The 18,036-nt window shown below is 44.6% G+C and overlaps 1 protein-coding gene across 3 annotated transcripts in view; it reads right to left on the bottom strand.

The window, feature by feature from the left end:
• Positions 1-18,036, bottom strand: part of TBL1XR1 (TBL1X/Y related 1) — a 165,845-nt gene that overhangs the window by 42,547 nt on the left and 105,262 nt on the right. For all 3 annotated transcript variants that reach the window (XM_056565216.1, XM_056565218.1, XM_056565217.1), the window contains 2 exons: positions 16,861-16,966; positions 5,287-5,432 (listed from right to left, as the gene is read on the bottom strand). In XM_056565216.1, the coding sequence (XP_056421191.1) occupies positions 5,287-5,432; positions 16,861-16,918 (204 nt within the window). In that variant the 5' untranslated portion in view covers positions 16,919-16,966. The remainder of the gene's footprint in view (positions 1-5,286; positions 5,433-16,860; positions 16,967-18,036) is intronic.

The raw sequence follows: 18,036 nt of genomic DNA on the forward strand, positions 1-18,036 counted from the left end.
GAAGGGAGGTGCTACCAGGAGACAGGTCAGTACATCAGGAGACGTGGAGGAGACCGTAGGGGGGGGGGGCAACAACCCAGCAGCAGGACCGCTACCTCCACCTTTGTGCAAGGAAGAGCACTGCCTGAGCCCAGCAAAATGACCTCCAGCAGGCCACAAATGTGCATGTGTCCACTCAAACAGTCAGAGACAGACTTCATGAGGGTGGTATGAGGGTCCCCTTGCAGAAGTAACTTTCCGAGATGGCAGAACGGATCCACCGCGAAATTGTCGCCTTCAAAGCAGGAAGTCCCTTATGAGGTCCCTCTGTAAGCACAAAGAAAGTCACACTGGAGAAAGGAAGAAGTGACCGAAAGGTAAAGCCAAACGGCCCGTAACACATCAAGATCATGAAGCAAACTTTCCCTGGGATGGGACGGAAGGACGATAGCCTCATTTAGGTGAAAGGCAGTGACCACCTTAGTCAAAAAAGGACGGGACCGGACGGAAAACCACTTTGTCCTGGTATAAAACCAGGTAGGGGGAACTGCAGGAGAGAGCCCCCAGTTCCGAAACTCCCCTAATAGAGGAGACTGCAATTAGGAAGGCCACCTTCCAGGAAAGGATATGAAGAGAAACGTCCCGGAGAAGTTCGAAGGGAGTACCCTGCAAGACACGGAGAACCAGATTCGGGTCCCATGTGGGAGTAGGGCAACACACTGCAGAAAGGTGTGGATGTGAGGATCAGACGCCAGGGGATGTGGAAAGAGAATGGAGAGCGCCGAACCTGACCTTTAAGGGAACTGAGAGCCAAGCGTTGTTCCAGCCCAGACTGTGAAAAGGAAAGAAGGAGTGGGAGGGAGAACACAACTGGGCATAAGGAGTGAGATTCACATCGAAAATAGGACCGCCAAGTACGGTGATCAATCTTCACAGAGGAATGATTACTCGCCTTGATCATTGTGTGGATCATTTGGGGAGAGAACCCCCCCTGGCCCTCAGAACCTTGGTCTCAACCACCCTGCAGTCAAATGCAGCGACAGTAAATTATAGTGGCAAAGGGGACTCAGAAAGCAGGTCGGAACGAACTGGGAGGCGCAGTGGTACTTCGTCCACTAGACGAACAATGTTTGCATACCACGCACTGGGCCAGTCCGAAGCCACAAGAATGGCGGGGACGCCATCAGCTTTGAGTTTCCTCAGGACCCTGGGAAGGAGAGGAAGAGGAGGGAAGAGATAGGAGGACGACAAAGTGCAACCAGGGGATCACTAGGGCATCTACGGCAAGGGCCAGAGGATCTCAAGAGTTTGCGACGATGTGAGGAACTTTCTGGGTGTGGCGGGACGCAAAGAGGTCCACATCCGGAGTTCCACAGGGGTTGCAGATCTCCGCAAACACCCCGGGATGAAGAGACCACTCGCCGGGGTAGGCCGAGGAGTGAATGAGAAAGTCCGCCTCCCAATTTTCCACTCCCGGTATGAGAATCGCCGAGATGGAGGGAACTCTGAGTGCCGCCCAGAGAAGGATCATGGAGACCTTCGGCCATCGCTTCGGGGCTACGCGATTGATATATGCCACAGCCGTGAAGTTGTCCGACTGGAGGAGGCAAAAAGGTAAATTGCCTGAAGTTCCAGAAAGTCGATGGAGAGGAGAGCTTCCTGGGAGGGCCAATGGCCCAGGACCGTCCAATCCCTGAAAACTCCCCCCCCCCCAACTGCTGAGACTGGCATCTGTCGTGATGACCTGCCAGTAGCGGGTCCGAAAGGATCACCCGTCGAAGTAGAGGAAACCAAAGCAATCACAGGAGGGACTGGCATGTCCTGGGGAGGAAGAATAATCCTGCGATCGAGGGATAGCGGAGACTTGTCCCAAAGACAGAAGATAAATTTGAAGAGGGCGACAATGTAACTGGGCAAAGGGAACGGCCTCCATTACCGCCACAATCCAACCAAGGACTTCCATGCAGAACCGAATGGAAACTGGAACAAGACGACGGAGAAGACGAACTCCTGTTGACAGGGCGGGAGCCAAAACTGGGCAGTCACCGTGTCGAACTAGAGTCCTAAGAAGATCAGAGACTGGTTGGGAATCATGTTGGACGTGTCCCGATTGACCACCCAGCCAAAACGTGACAAGGTCTGAAGAGTGAGAAGGAGAGTCTCCTGATTCTTGGCCCTTTGACTAGGAGGTCGTCCGGGTAGGGTTATCACAGACACACCCCGGGCTCCCAGGATGGCAATCACTGCCACCAGGACCTTGGGGAAGACTCTTGGGGCCGTGGCCAGGCCTAAAGGAAGGGCTACAAACTGAAAATGGCCCTCCGGCACGGCTAGGCAGAGAGAGCGATGATGTGCCGGAAAAATGGGGATGTGAAGTTAGGAGTCTCTGATATCCACCGAAGAAAAACTCCTCTTGATCCATGGATGCAACCACAGAACAGAGAGACTCCATGTGGAAAGGACGCAGGAGTAGGCGACGGTTGAGGAGCTTCAGATCCAGGATTGGGCAGAAGGAACCCCCTTTCCTGGGGACAAACAGGTTTCAATAAAACCCTGAAAAATGCACCTTGGGAGAAACTGGGACGATCACTCCCTGAGCGAGAAGGGTCCACCGTCAAGGAAGGAGAACGAGGAGGACAGGATCAAAAAAAAGCAATCCCTTGGAAGGGAAGCAAACTCGATCCAATAGCCATCAGAAACAACATCTCGCACCAAAGAGTTCTGCACGTGGGTAGACCAAGCGTCCCAGAACAGGGACAAACGACCTCCCACCCGAAAAGGATGATCGGGGGGCTTACAGGTGCCCTACTTGGCCGTAAAATGTCCGGAACGGTTATCTGGCATCCAGGAGGGACCGGGCCTTGAAGGACGGAGCCTTCTTATCCTGTGAGGGCCCCGGTCTGGTTAGCCCGAGCCAAAATACCAAAAAGGCCAAAAGGAGGTCGACTTCCTGCAGGTATGGGTACGGCGAGACTTATTCTGCTGCAATAAGGTGCTCTTACCTCCAGTAGCCTCAGAGATAATCTCATCCAGGCATTTCCCGAAGAGTCGTGTCCCAGAGAAAGGAAGCTCAGTGAGAGAGTCTTCTTGGAAGAGACATCTGCATCCCAGGCCTTGAGCCACATGGAGCGACAAATTGACACCAGGTTACCTGTGGCAAAAGCTGTACAACGGGCAGACTGCAGAGAAGCAGAGCACAAATAGTCTCCAGCATTGGAGAGTTGAAGTGCACGATTGGCAAAATTTCGGACAAAATACCCTGGCGGAGCTGGGAAGCCTAGACAGAAAGGGCTTTGGACACCCAAGCAGAAGCAAAGGCAAGAAGCAAAGATGAACCCGCCACTTCAAAGGCGAATTTGGACAGATTTTCAATCCTCTTGTCCGCCGGGTCCTTAAAGGATGCTGCATCCGCCAAAGGTAGAGTGATCAATTTCGGCAGATGGGAAACCGGAGAATCCACAGCCGGTGAAGATGTCCATTTCGCAATAAGGTCCTGGGCAAAAGGAAACTGCGCCTGAACCTATAAGTCCCTTACGAGAGTTTGTCTGGATGTTTCCATGCAGTTAACAGTAAGGTGTCAAATTTAGCATGAGAGCTGAAAACTTTAGGGGAGCGGTGGCAGAGATAAAAGGAAACTTCTGGAGCTGGGTCGGAAGTTCCGGGGTCCTCTAGGTGGAAGGTGTCCCTGATGGCAGAAACCAAGTTGTCTACCATGTCGGATACGATGGCTTGGTCCTTTGAGGCAGAACCTAACATCTCATTTCCCAGCCCACCAGGAGAGAGGGAACAGACTTGGGACAGAGAGAGAGACACACAGACAGAGAGACACAAACACACAGAGACAAACAGATGCCGGCCAGTGGGGAGTGGGCAGGACTAATTGCAGCGATTAGGTCGAATTCCTCACCTGCTAGGAGTTGGTTCGGCTCATTAGAAGCCACAAGAGGGACCTCTGTGAAAGGATGGCTTGGTCTCATGATAGGGCTCCTAATGTAAGAGAGGTAGGCCAGGCCTGTGGGAGCTACAGCCTAGCGGAACTCAAGTCTGGTCAGACAAGTCAGGCACCCGACGCTATGGATCAGTAGGCTCTAAACTAGGCCTGCACAATATATCGCAATCGAACCGCGATAACTGCAGATTGCTATATGTCTATTTCGCCCTTGGGAAAATGATGCGATTATTACCTGCGGCGGCGGGTCTAACTTCTCCGGCGGCAGTAGCTGTGGCAGCTCGGCCAGGCTTCCTGCGTTCCAGCTGATTTTGTATGTGCCGCGGCTGATACATCTGAGCGGAACGTCGCTCCTCCCAGCAGTGCTTAGTGCTGGGAGGAAGTGATTTAAAGCTACATCCTCCCAGCGCTCTATGCAGTCGCATGGGAGGGAGCCACAGAACATCTTCGGACAGTGTGTGCAAAGGCCAGATACTACATGGACATTAAATGGAGGGGGAATTACATACATTTCTACCAATTTCATGTTTATAGGAGGGGAAAGGCTATGGGAGTGTGGGTGTGGAGAGGGAGTGCTATAGGCGGAAAATGGCTATAGGAGGGGAATGGCTATATGAATTTTATCTAGCCATTCCCCTCATGTTATATAGACATTTCCCTTCTATACGCAATCTCCTCATGTTTCATAGCCCATTGCCCTCATGTTATATAGTCCATTTCACCCCTTTAGCCATTCCCCTCATGTTTTATGGCCATTTCCCTCATGTTTTATAGCCCATTTCCCTTCCTATAGACCATACCGCTTTCATTTAGCCAGGCATAGTAAGAGGAGAATGGCTATATAAAATGGGTGGAATTGGACGTAAAATGTGGGGAAATTTCACCATTTGTTTATTATTCGCAATCGCATAATTTTTCCCCATAATCGCACATTTTCCCCAAATCTTGCAGCCCTACTACAAACTAATAGTTAGTGATGCTGTCCTGTATTAGTCAGCGCTCAGCCGAGCTGTTTTTTTTGTTTTGCGCTTATTGTTGCAGATGAAGAATAAAGCAGATCGGGGCCAGTTCAAAACAAATCCTACTGTATTTGGACTGCAATCTGTGGTGTCCCAAACATCTCTAATGCAATCTGCGGGCAGCATGAAACTAGTGACTGGTTGCCTTTAAGTGGTGCTCATCTAGTTAAGTTGTCTGCATTAATGTAACGCTAGTGAGGTGTAGAGGGCAGGGTATGACACTTCACTGTTGTCCAACTGAAGTACTAATATAAAAAGCACAGTTTATGTGAAAACACTGGATAGAGAAAGGACAAGAAGCAAGTATGAAAAGATTACATCTGTACAAGAAAGGCTTACCTCATTAATGCTAACTTCTGCTTCCACATACTGCAATCCTTTCTGAATAATGGAGATTAAAGCAGCAGGTGGCACAAGGGCACCATTGATATTGGATTGGCTGATATGGCTTTCTATACCAAATGTAAAAGCGGAATGTGAAAATCCTATGGGGAAAAGAAAAAAAAAATACTGGTACCGTTATTATACTACATCTCTATATATATATATATATTGGCCAGAATGTGCAGGGCCCTTCAGATGTTGCCGACTTACAACTCCCAGCATGCCTGGGCAGTCTGAGCATGTTTTGAGTTGAAGTTATGCAACATCTGGAGGGCTACAGTTTGGACACCACTACGCAGTGGTCTACAAACTGTTCTCCAGTTGTTGCATAACTACAACTTCCAACATGTCCTTCGGCTGTCTGGGCATGCTGGAAGTTGTTTCCTAACTCAGTGTTTCCCAACCAGTGTGCCTCCAGCTGTTGCAAAACTCCCAGCATGCACGGATGAACATGTGAATGTATAGGGTATATTCACACGGGTGGGGGTTTACAGGAGAATATCTCCCTGCAAGTGTGAGATGCAGTAAATTTTCCGCCACAGCATAAACTCCCAGCAGAAAACTCGCTGTGAAAAAAAAAAAAGGGTAAAAACACTACATATACACATACCCCTACACAGTTCACACACCCCCCACCAAAAGAAAAAAAAAAAGAAAAAAAAAAGAAAAGCAAAATGCCTGGTACGGCACTGTTTCTAAAACGGAGCCTCCAGCTGTTGCACAACAACAACTCCAAGTATTGCCAGACAGCTATTGACTATCCAGGCATGCTGGGAGTTTTGCAACAGCTGGAGGCACCCTGTTTGGGAAACACTGCCGTAGGGTCATTTTGGTATCGGAGGCAAGTGTAATTCTTGCATCCGGGTCCATCCATATGCAAATCCCTAATTTAGGCCACAAATGTGCATGGCGCTCTCACGCCTGAGCCCTGTTGTATTTCAAGGCAACAATTTAGGGACACATGTGGGGTGTCTCCCTACTCTGGAGAAATTGGCTAACAAATTTTGGGGGGCTTTTTTTTTCCTTTTACCCCTTATGAAAAGGTAAAGTTGGGGTCTACTCAAGCATGTTATTGTAAAACATGCTGGAGTAGAGGGGTGTAAATGCTCACTGTACCCCTTATTGTATTCCGTTAGGGGTGTAGTTTCCAAAATAGGATAACATGGGGGTGGGTGGGGGGGGGGGCATTGTTCTGGTAGCATGGGGGCTTTGTAAAAGCACATGGCCCCCAGACTTTCATTCCAAACAAATTCTCTCTCCAAAAGCCCAATGGCGCTCCTCTTCTGAGCATTGTAGTTCGCCCGCAGAGCACTTTACATCCACATATTGGGTATTTCCATATCCTCCCAAAATTGTTAACCCCATTTATTCTATTACCCCTTATGAAAATGAAAAATGTTGTGATAAACATCTAATTTTTCATGTCCAACTTTAGCGGAAATTTGTCAAACACTTGTGGGGTGTAAAGGCTCACTGTATCCCCCCTTTGTCACATTCCTGGAGGGGTGTTTCTCAAATAGTATGCCATGTGGGGAATTTTGTTTGCTGTTTTGGCACATAGGGGCTTCCTAAATGTGACATGCCCCCAAAAAAAATTTCAGCAAAATTTGTTTTCAAAAAGCCAAATGTGACTCCTCCTCTTCTGAGCATTGTAGTGCACCCGCAGAGCACTTGATGTCCACACATGGGTATTTCCATACTCCATACAAATTTTTGGGGGCAGTTTCTCCTATTACCTCTTGTAAAAATGGTAAATTTGAGAAAAAAATGTAGTGAAAAACAATAATTTATTTACACATCCAACTTTAACGAAAAGCCGTCAAACACCTGTGTGTTAAAGCTCACTGTTATGTGCCATGAGGGGTGTAGTTTCCAAAATAGTATGCCATGTGTTTTTTTTTTTTTGCTGTTATGGCACCATAAATGCGACCTCAAATACCATTTCAACAAAATTCACTCTACAAAATCCCATTGTCGCTCCTTCGCTTCTGAGCCCTCTACTGTACCCACAGAGCACTTTACATCCACACATGAGGTGTTTCCTTATTCGAGAGAAATTGAGTTACACATTTTGGGGGTCTTTTTCTCCTTTTACCCCTTGTAAAAATTCAAAAACTGGGTTAGTGTAGTGTGGAGATTTTTAATTTTCTCCTTCACTTTGCTGCTATGCCTGTGAAACATCTAAAGGGTTAAAACACTTTCTGAATGTCATTTTGTATACTTTGAGGGGTGCAGTTTCTATAATGGGGTAATTTATGGGGTATTTCTAATATGAAGGCCCTTCAAATTCAAATAAAAACTGGCCCAAAAAATTCAGATGTCGAAAATTTCCTAAAGTAAAAACATGTCAACTTTATGATGCAAATATAAAGTAGACATATTGTATATGTGAAACAATATAAATATTTGGAATGTCCATTTTCCTTAGAAGCAGAGAGCTTCAAAGTTAGAAAAATGCAACATTTTCTAATTTTTCATCACATTTTTGAATTTTTCACCAAGAAATGATGCAAGTATCAACAAAAATGTATCACTATGTTAAAATAGAATAGGTCACAAAAAGAATAAATTAAATTCATAATTAAAAGCATCCCAGAGCTATTATTGTTTTAAGTGACAGTGGTCAGATGTGCAAAAAACGCTCTGGTCCTTAACCCCTTAAGGACCCGGGATTTTTCCATTTTTGCACTTTCGTTTTTTCCTTCTTACCTTTAACCCCTTCCCGCAGAATGGCATATATAAACGCCGGGTTGTGCAGTGCGTTCGCGCATCCCGGCGTTTATATATGCCATTCAGTTAACCCGGCGATGCGCAGCATCGCACAGGTTAACTGGCAGAAGTCCCGCTGTTTCCAGCAGGGGACAACTTCTGCTTCACCCCCCAGGACCATCCATTGATGGTCCTGGTCAGCGATCACTGTGATTGGTCCCTGTGGACCAATCACAGTGATCTGGGGTGAAAGTTCAGATCCCCCGCACTGCCCGCCCCTGGAAGACGGGTAGAACAGGGGACGATGGCTGCGGGGGCTCGCAGGGACCTGCGGCATGGGGGGGGGGGGGAGAACACCAGGGGACCGGCGGCCTTACCTGGAGCAGCGGCGGGACCGAGGAGCAGCGGCAGGACCGGCCACGTGGACGAGCAGCGACGGGACCGGCAGGTAAGTATGTAGTCCTCAGAGGCAGCAGTGAAGATCTTCACTGCTGCTTCTAGAAGTCTGAAAACTACAACTCCCAGCATGCCTAGACAGCCTTAGGCTGTCTGGGCATGCTGGGAGTTGTAGTTTTGAAACATCTGGAGGGCCCCAGTTTGGAAACCATTGTATAATGGTCTCCAATCTGTGCTCTTCCAGCTGTTGCAAAACTACAACTCCCAGCATGCACTGACTGTCCAGGCATGCTGAGAGTTTTAGTTCAGCAACATCTGGCCCTTCAGATGTTGCCGAACTACAACTCCCAGCATGCCCTTCAGCTGTCTGGGCATGCTGGGAGATGTAGTTTTGCAACAACTGGAGACACACTGGTTGGGAAACATTGTTTCTAACTCAGTGTTTACTAACCTGTGTGCCTCCAGCTGTTGCAAAACTATAACTCCCAGCATGCACTAACAGACCATGCATGCTGGGAGTTGTAGTTTTGCAACATCTGGAGGGCCCCAGTTTGGAGACCATTGTATAATGGTCTCCAATCTGTGCTCTTCCAGCTGTTGCAAAACTACAACTCCCAGTATGCACTGACTGTCCAGGCATGCTGGGAGTTTTAGTTCAGCAACATCTGGCAATTCAGATGTTGCCGAACTACAACTCCCAGCATGCCCTTCAGCTGTCTGGGCATGCTGGGAGTTGTAGTTTTGCAACAACTGGAGACACACTGGTTGGGAAACATTGTCTGTTTCTAACTCAGTGTTTCCTAACCTGTGTGCCTCCAGCTGTTGCAAAACTATAACTCCCAGCATGCACTAACAGACCATGCATGCTGGGAGTTGTGGTTTTGCAACAGCTGGTGCACCCCCCCCCCCCCTGTGAATGTACATTCACATGGGCGAGGCTTTTACAGTGGGTTTCTCGCATCTTGAGATGCAGCAAATTTTGCGCTGGGAAACTCGCTGTAATCCCCCGCCCATGTGACTGTACCCTAAAAACACTACACTAACACAAAATAAAATAAAAAGTTAAAAACACTACATATACACATACCCCTACACAGCACCCCTCCCCCAATAAGAACGTCCAGTACACCACTGTTTCCAAAGCAGAGCCTCCAGCTGTTGAAAAACAACAACTCCCAGTATTGCCGGACAGCCGTTGACTGTCCACGCATGCTGGGAGTTTTGAAACAGCTGGAGGCACCCTGTTTGGGAAACACTGGCGTTGAATACCCCTATGCAAATCCCTAATTTAGGCCTCAAATGCGCATGGCACTCTCTCACTTTGGAGCCCTGTCGTATTTCAGGGCAACAGTTTAGGGCCACATATGGGGTATCGCTGTACTCAAGAGAAATTGCGTTACAAGGTTTCGGGGGCTTTTTTTTCTTTAACCCTTCATGAAAAGGAAAAGTTGGGTCTACACCAGAATGTTAGTGTAAAAAAATAAAAATTTTTACACTAACATGCTGATGTTGCCCTATACTTTACATTTTAACAAGAGGTAAAAGGGAAAAAAGCCCCCCAAAATTTGTAACGCAATTTCTCCCGACTACAGAGATACCCCATATGTGAGCGCAAAGTGCTCTGGGGGCGCACAACAAGGCCCAGAAGGGAGAGCGCACCATGTACATTTGAGGTGATTTGCACAGTGGTGGCTGATTGTTACAGCGGTTTTGACAAACGCAAAAAAAACAAAATCCCACATGTGACCCCATTTCGGAAACGACACCCCTCACGGAATGTAATGAGGGGTGCAGTGAGAATTTACCCCCCACAGGTGTCTGACGGATCTTTGGAACAGTGGTCCGTGAAAATGAAAACTTGTACAGCCCACTGTTCTAAAGATCTGTCAGACACCAGTGGGGGGCAAATGCTCACTGTACCCCTTGTTACGTTCCTCAAGGGGTCTAGTTTCCAAAATGGTATGCCATGTGTTTTTTTTTTTTTTTGCTGTTCTGGCACCTTAGGGGCTTCCTAAATGAGACATGCTCCCCGAGCAAAATTTGCTCTCAAAAAGCCAAATATGACTCCTTCTCTTCTGAGCATTGTAGTTCGCCCATAGTACACTTCAGGTCAACTTATGGGGTACCTCCATACTCAGAAGAGAAGGGGTTACAAATATTGGGGGGTATTTCCTGCTATTAACCCTTGGAAAAATGTGAAATTTGGGGGGAAACACATTTTAGTGAAAAAAAATATTTTTTTTTTACATATGCAAAAGTCGTGAAACACCTGTGGGGTATTAAGGCTCACTTTATTCCTTGTTATGTTCCTCAAGGGGTCTAGTTTTCAAAATGGTATGCCATGTGAGGGTTTTTTGCTGTTCTGGCACCATAGGGGCTTCCTAAATGCAACATGCCTCCCAAAAACCATTTCAGAAAAACGTACTCTCCAAAATCCCCTTATCGCTCTTTCCCTTCTGAGCCCTCTACTGAGCCCGCCGAACACTTTACATAGACATATGAGGTATGTGCTTACTCGAGAGAAATCGGGCTACAAATATAAGTATACATATAGATTGTGAATTTTCTCCTTCACTTTGCTTCTATTCCTGTGAAACACCTAAAGGGTTAAAATGATGACTGAATGTCATTTTGAATACTTTGGGGGGTGCAGTTTTTATAATGGGGTCTTTTGTGGGGTATTTCTAATATGAAGACCCTTCAAATCCACTTCAAATCTGAACTGGTCCCTGAAAAATAGTGAGTTTGAAAATTTTGTGAAAAATTGGAAAATTTCTGCTGAACTTTGAAGCCCTCTGGTGTCTTCCAAAAGTAAAAACTCGTCACTTTTATGATGCAGACATAAAGTAGACATATTGTATATGTGAATAAAAATTTTTTTTATTTGTAATATACATTTTCCTTACAAGCAGAGAGCTTCAAAGTTAAAAAATGCAAAATTTTCAAATTTTTCATCAAATTTTAGGATTTTTCACTAGGAAAGGATGCAAGTTACCACAAAAATTTACCACCATGTTAAAGTAGAATATGTCACGAAAAAACAATCTCGGAATCAGAATGATAACTAAAAGCATTCCAGAGTTATTAATGTTTAAAGTGACAGTGGTCAGATGTGCAAAAAACGCTCTGGTCCTTAAGGCCAAAATGGGCTTGGTCCTGAAGGGGTTAAAAAAAAAATCATAATTCTTTCAATTTTGCACCTAAAAATCCATATCATGGCTTATTTTTTGTACCACCAATTCTACTTTGCAATGACATCAGTCATTTAACCCAAAAATCTACTGTGAAATGGAAAAAAAATTGTGCGACAAAATTGAAAAAAAAAAAATTGGTAACTTCTGGGAGCTTCCATTTCTACACAGTACATTTTTCGGTAAAAATGAAACCTCTTTATTCTGTAGGTCTATACAATTAAAATGATACCCTACTTATGTACGTTTGATTTTGTTGTACTTCTAAAAAAAATCATAACTACATGCAGGAAAATTTATGTTAAAAATTGTGATCTGAAGTTTTTAGCGGTACCATTTTTGTATTGATCGGACTTATTGATCGCTTTTCACGATATAAGTAAGAAGTGACCAAAAATATGCTATTTTGGAATTTTTTTTGCCAGTACACCATTGACCGTGCAGTTCAACCCCTTAAGGACCGGGGGGTTTTCCGTTTTTTGCTCCTTGCCTTTAAATAATCAAAACTCTTTCAATTTTGCACCTAAAAATCCATATGCTGGCTTATTTTTTGCGCCACCAATTCTACTTTGTAATGACGTCAGTCATTTTGCCCAAAAATCTACGGTGAAACGGGAAAAAAAAATATGCGACAAAATTGAAAAAAAAAACGCTGTTTTGTAACTTTTGGGGGCTTCCGTTTCTACGCAGTACATTTTTCGGTAAAAAAGACACCTTATCTTTATTCTGTAGGTCCATACGATTAAAATGATACCCTACTTATATAGGTTTGATTTTGTCGTACTTTTGAAAAAAATCATAACTACATGCAGGAAAATTAATACGTTTAAAATTGTCATTTTCTGACCCCTATAACTTTTTTATTTTTCCGTGTATGGGGCGGTATGAGGGCTCATTTTTTGCGCCGTGATCTGAAGTTTTTAACAGTACCATTTTTGCATTGATAGGACTTATTGACCAAAAATGCACTATTTTGAACTTTGGAATTTTTTTGCGAGCACGCCATTGACCGAGCGGTTTAATTAATGATATATTTTTATAATTCAGACATTTCCGCACGCGGTGATACCATATAGGTTTATTTTTATTTACACTTTTTTTTATTGGAAAAGGGGGGTGATTCAAACTTTTAATAGGGGAGGAGTTAAATGATCTTTATTCACTTTTTTTTTTGCAGTGTTATAGGTCCCATAGGGACCTATAACACTGCACACACTGATCATCATTGATCACTGGTTTCTCATAGGAAACCAGTGATTGACGATTCTGCCGCATGACTGCTCATGCCTGGATCTCAGGCACTGAGCAGTCATTCGGCGATCGGACAGCGAGGAGGCAGGTAGGGGCCCTCCCGCTGTCCTGTAAGCTGTTCGGGATGCCGCGATTAGCCGCGGCTATCCCGAACAGCCCGACTGAGCTAGCCGGCAACTTTCGCTTTTAGCCGCACGGCTCAGCTCTGAACGCGCGGCTAAAGGGTTAATAGCACGAGGCGCTGCGCGCTATTAGTGTGGCGGGTCCCGGCTTCACTATGACGTCGGGCCCGCCGTGATATGACGCGGGGTTACTGTGTAACCCCGCGTTATATCAGGAGAGCAGGACCAAGGACGTACCAGTACGTCCTTGGTCCTTAAGGGGTTAAAGGGGTATTCCAGGCCAAAACTGTTTTTTTTTTATATATCAACTGGCTCAGGAAAGTTAAACAGATTTGTAAATTACTTCTATTAAAACATCTTAATCCTTCCAATAGTTATTAGCTTCTGAAGTTTTCTGTCTAACTGCTCAATGATGATGTCACGTCCCAGGAGCTGTGCATGATGGGAGAATATCCCCATAGGAACTGCACAGCTCCCGGGACGCGAGTCATCAGAGAGCAGTTAGACAGAAAACAACAACTCAACTTCAGAAGCTAATAACTATTGGAAGGATTAAGATTTTTTTAATAGAAGCAATTTACAAATCTGTTTAATTTTCCAGAGCCAGTTGATCTATAAAAAAAAAAAAGTTTTGGCCTGGAATACCCCTCTATATTTTTATAATTCGGACATTTCTGCACACAGCGATACCACATGTTTATTTACACTTTTTTTTTATGGGAAAAGGGGGGTAATTCAAACTTTTATTAGGGAAGGGGTTAAATGATCTTTATTAACTTTTTTTTTGCAATGTTATTGCTCCCATAGGGAGGCTGATATTTTACATTGATCAATGGTTTATCATAGGGAAACCATTGATCAATGATTCTGCCACTTGACTGCTCATGCCTCAGGCACTGAACAGTCATTTGGCGATTGGACACCAGGAGGCAGGTAAGGGGACCCTCCTCGTGTCCTTCAGCTGTTCGGGATTTCATGGCGGCAGTCCCGAACACCCCCCTGAGCTAACCGGCATTAGTTTACTTTCACTTTAGATGCGGAGATCAACATTGAACGCCGCATCTAAAGGGTTAATAGCACGCGGCACCGCGATCAGTGCTATTAGCCATGCTAAGAGGCCGGGCCCGATCCACTATTACTGGCCCCGTGTTATAAAACGGGAGCGGATTCAGGGCGTACAGATACTCCCTGGGTCCTTAAGAGGTTAAGGTCAAAAGGGGCTTGGTCCTTAAGGGGTTAACCCCTCCATTACACAGCAATTTTTTTTTCTGGCTCATGTTTTTTCCACCTAATCTAAGACCTATAACTTATTTTTCGACTGACAATGTTGTATTAGGGCTTATTTTCTGTGTGACGTGTTTTACGTTCCTTTGGTATACTTTTTTTTTGTTATCATACACTATTACTAAGCAAGAAAAAAAATCATATGTAGGGCAAAATAGAAGATATTTGGAATTGTACAAACTTTGTTCATTACCATGTTCTCACACCTATAACTTATTTTTACCTACGGAGTTGTGTTAGGCTAGCTTTTTTGATCACTTATTACTATTTTTGAGATGTAATGTAACCAAAAATTTGCAATTTTGTTTTACGTTTACGCCGTCCATGATCAGAAACATAATTTAATAGTTCGGACAATTACACACGTGGCTATACCAAATATGTGTATTTTTTTCTTGTTTGTATAGTGTTTTATAAAAAAAAAATTTGAAAAGTGGGGTTATATGAAATTTTTTTTAAAACACATTTTTTCACTTTAATTTTTAATTTTTTTATACACACACTTTTTGGGCCCTAGAGGCCTATCATAAGCTATCATTAGATACAATAGCAATACATTGCTCCATCAAAATCTGTGCTCTATTGCTAAGGGCAATCTCTGATGTCCATCATTACCGGCAGATAGCATCAGACATCTCCCAGTCATGACGCGGGAAGGGGTTAAAATAATATGCATGGTTACATTTAGAATACACATGCTTTACTATTTTTGTACTGCTTAACAAAAAAAAAAAAAAAGCACTCAAACTATTTTGACCACCTATAACTTTCAAATAATTCTGTTTACGGGGCTGCTTCTGCGCCATGATCTGTAGCTTTCATTTGTACCCCTTTTGCGTATGTGACTTTTTATTAAAAATATTTGGAATCTGATGTAACCAGAAAAGGAGCAATTTTGGAATTATTTTTTTTTATTTACCCCATTTATTGTATGGGTTATATGTTAATATTTTTCTTAAAGGGGTACTCCGCCCCTAGACATCTTATCCCCTATCCAAAGGATAGGGGATAAGATGTCAGATCGCCTGGGTCCCGCTGCTGGGGACCCCGGGGATCGCCGCTGCAGCACCCCGCCATCATTACTGCGCAGAGCGAGATCGCTCTGCACGTAATGACGGGCAATACAGGGGCCGGAGCATAGTTACATCACGGCTCCGCCCCTCGTGACATCACGGCCCGCCCCCATCAATACAAGTCTATGGGAGGGGGCGTGGCGGTCCTCACGCCCTCTGCCATAGACTCGCATTAAGGGGACGGGCCATGAAGTCATGAGGGGCGGAGCCATGACTTCACGCTGCTCCGGCCCCTGCATTGCCCGTCATTACGCACAGAGCGAACTCGCTCTGCGCAGGAATTATGGCAGGGTGCCGCAGCGGCGATCCCCGGGGTCCCCAGCAGCGGGACCGCGGCAATCTGACATCTTATCCCTATCCTTTGGATAGGGGATAAGATGCCAGGGGCGGAGTACCCCTTTAATTTGGATTTTTTTTTTTTGTCAAAATGGAACAAAGGGGCAAATTAAATTCATTTTTTTCTTACTATTTGTGATTTTTTTTTTATGTCTGCATAGGGGACTATTTATAGAAATCTTTTAATTACTTTAACTGTTTAGAGCTTTGCATAGGCATAGCAGTGATTGATATAATTGGCAATCAGAAGGCAGACCAGAGAAGAAGATCCCAAGAGTAGCATGAGGCAGGTGGGGAGAACTCTGACTGCCATCTTGGCTCACCAGACCCCTGTGGTCATGCTACAATTAGCCCGATGAGTCGTGCAAAGCCCTCGTAATGCTTAAGATGCTGTGATCAGGATTGATCACGGCAGCTAAAGTGTTAACGGTGGACATAAGCATGATTGCTGATGTTTGCTATTACCATGGGGTCTCAGGCTGCTGGTACACCGTGCATAAAGAGAGCACAGCTCCTGCACTCTATTTAAATACAGGACGTAAATAGACATATTTACATCCATTGTCCTTAAAAGGAAATCTGTCAGTGTCACCTGCACTAACCAGTCTGTACAGACAGGTAGTGCAGATGACACTGATGATATGGAGGAAGATAGTTGGAGAACGAGGGCACGGAGTAGGATCAGGTAAGTATGGTTGATAGCAGTGTCACCTGCACTGTCTGTTCCAACAGGTTAGGGCAGATGACACTGATGGCGGGTTAATATTTTAACTGTTTCACAAACAAGAGTATGAGCTAAACTCATCTGCCCAACTTTTCACTGTCCGTCCATTGCATGTCGAAACAAAAGCAGGAAGCACTGCCTGGTTAGAGCACCACTGGTGAGGCAGGAGTGTGTAACTATTTTTAGCCCAGTTAGGCCCATAAGCACAAATTTTGTGGTGACCAGACAACCCCTTTAAATCTAATTCACAACCATTTTTGTTGTGTTTTAATATGCAAAGGCGAGAAAGAAAATATCAAATTCCTATTTATCAAAACCCTAGACCTAAACCAGTATAGCGTAGAACAAACAAAATGAGATTTAATGGGGATTATGTGACTGAATGCACTCAATCCCTAACAAAATCTGCCATGTCTGCAGTCACCCAGAGAAACATAACTCACCCGATTCTTGCAAGTATCTGTATACCAGGAAATTGACCTCATCACTGCTTATACTCATGTTTATTCCCACTTAAACCATGAGGTCACGGCAAACTGCAGTTATTTCCTAAGAGCCAAATGAAAATAAGTTACTATTTCAGTACTTTATGTCATTATTTCAAAGCACATACTTAATATGATAGCATAGAAAGAAAGCAACAGAGGTGAATGCTACAAGAAAACAAAAAAGGTTTAATTTAATTTACAATGATATGTGCAAATTTTAATTTTTTTTAATTGTCCCAAAAATATACTGCCCAAGAAAATTAAGGGAACACTAAGATAACACATCCTAGACAGTGTTGAGCGGCATAGGCCATATTCGAATAAGCGATATTTTGCGAATAAATGGATGAATAATCGACATATATTCGCAAAATTCGCAATATTCACAGCCTTTTTTTTAAGTATGTGCCATAAAATTCGCATGCGCATTCGCCATAAAATTTGCATGCGCAATATCGCGTGATAAAAGAGCTAACAGGCCTTGTTTACACCACAAGCTGTAAGCAGGGAGGGTTGATCACTGTGAAAAAAAAGAAAATTTGAATATTCGTAATTGCGAATATTTAGCGCTATATTCACGATTATGCAATTTTTGCCACAAACCTCACGGCTCTGTGTTTGCTGACTTTAGCCTGCATAAATTAGTTCAGCTTTCAGGTGCTCCGGTGGGCTGGAAAAGGTGGATACAGTCCTAAGAGAGAGTCTCCACACCACCGGAGCACCTGAAAGCTGAACTAATTTATGGCGGCTTAAGTCAGCAAATGCCGAGCAGAGAAGTTTGTGATTAATCGAATCACTGTAACTTTGCTCATCTCTAGTGCTGACAACAAAATCACACAAACATTATCAATGGAAATCAAATTAACCAACCCATAGAGGTCTGGATATGGAGTCACACTCAAAATCAGTGGAAAACCCCACTACAGGCTGATCCAACTTTCATGTAATGTCTTTAAAACAAGTCAAAATGAGGCTCAATAGTGTGTGTGTGTGTGTGTGTGGCCTCCACATGCCCATATGACCTCCCTATAATGCCTGGGCATGCTCCTGATGAGGTGGTGGATGATCTCCTGAGGGATGTCCTCCCAGACCGGGACTAAAGCATCCGCCAACCCCTGGTCAGTCTGTGGT

This window comes from Hyla sarda, chromosome 3 (assembly GCF_029499605.1).
Source record: "Hyla sarda isolate aHylSar1 chromosome 3, aHylSar1.hap1, whole genome shotgun sequence".
Lineage (NCBI taxonomy): Eukaryota > Metazoa > Chordata > Amphibia > Anura > Hylidae > Hyla > Hyla sarda.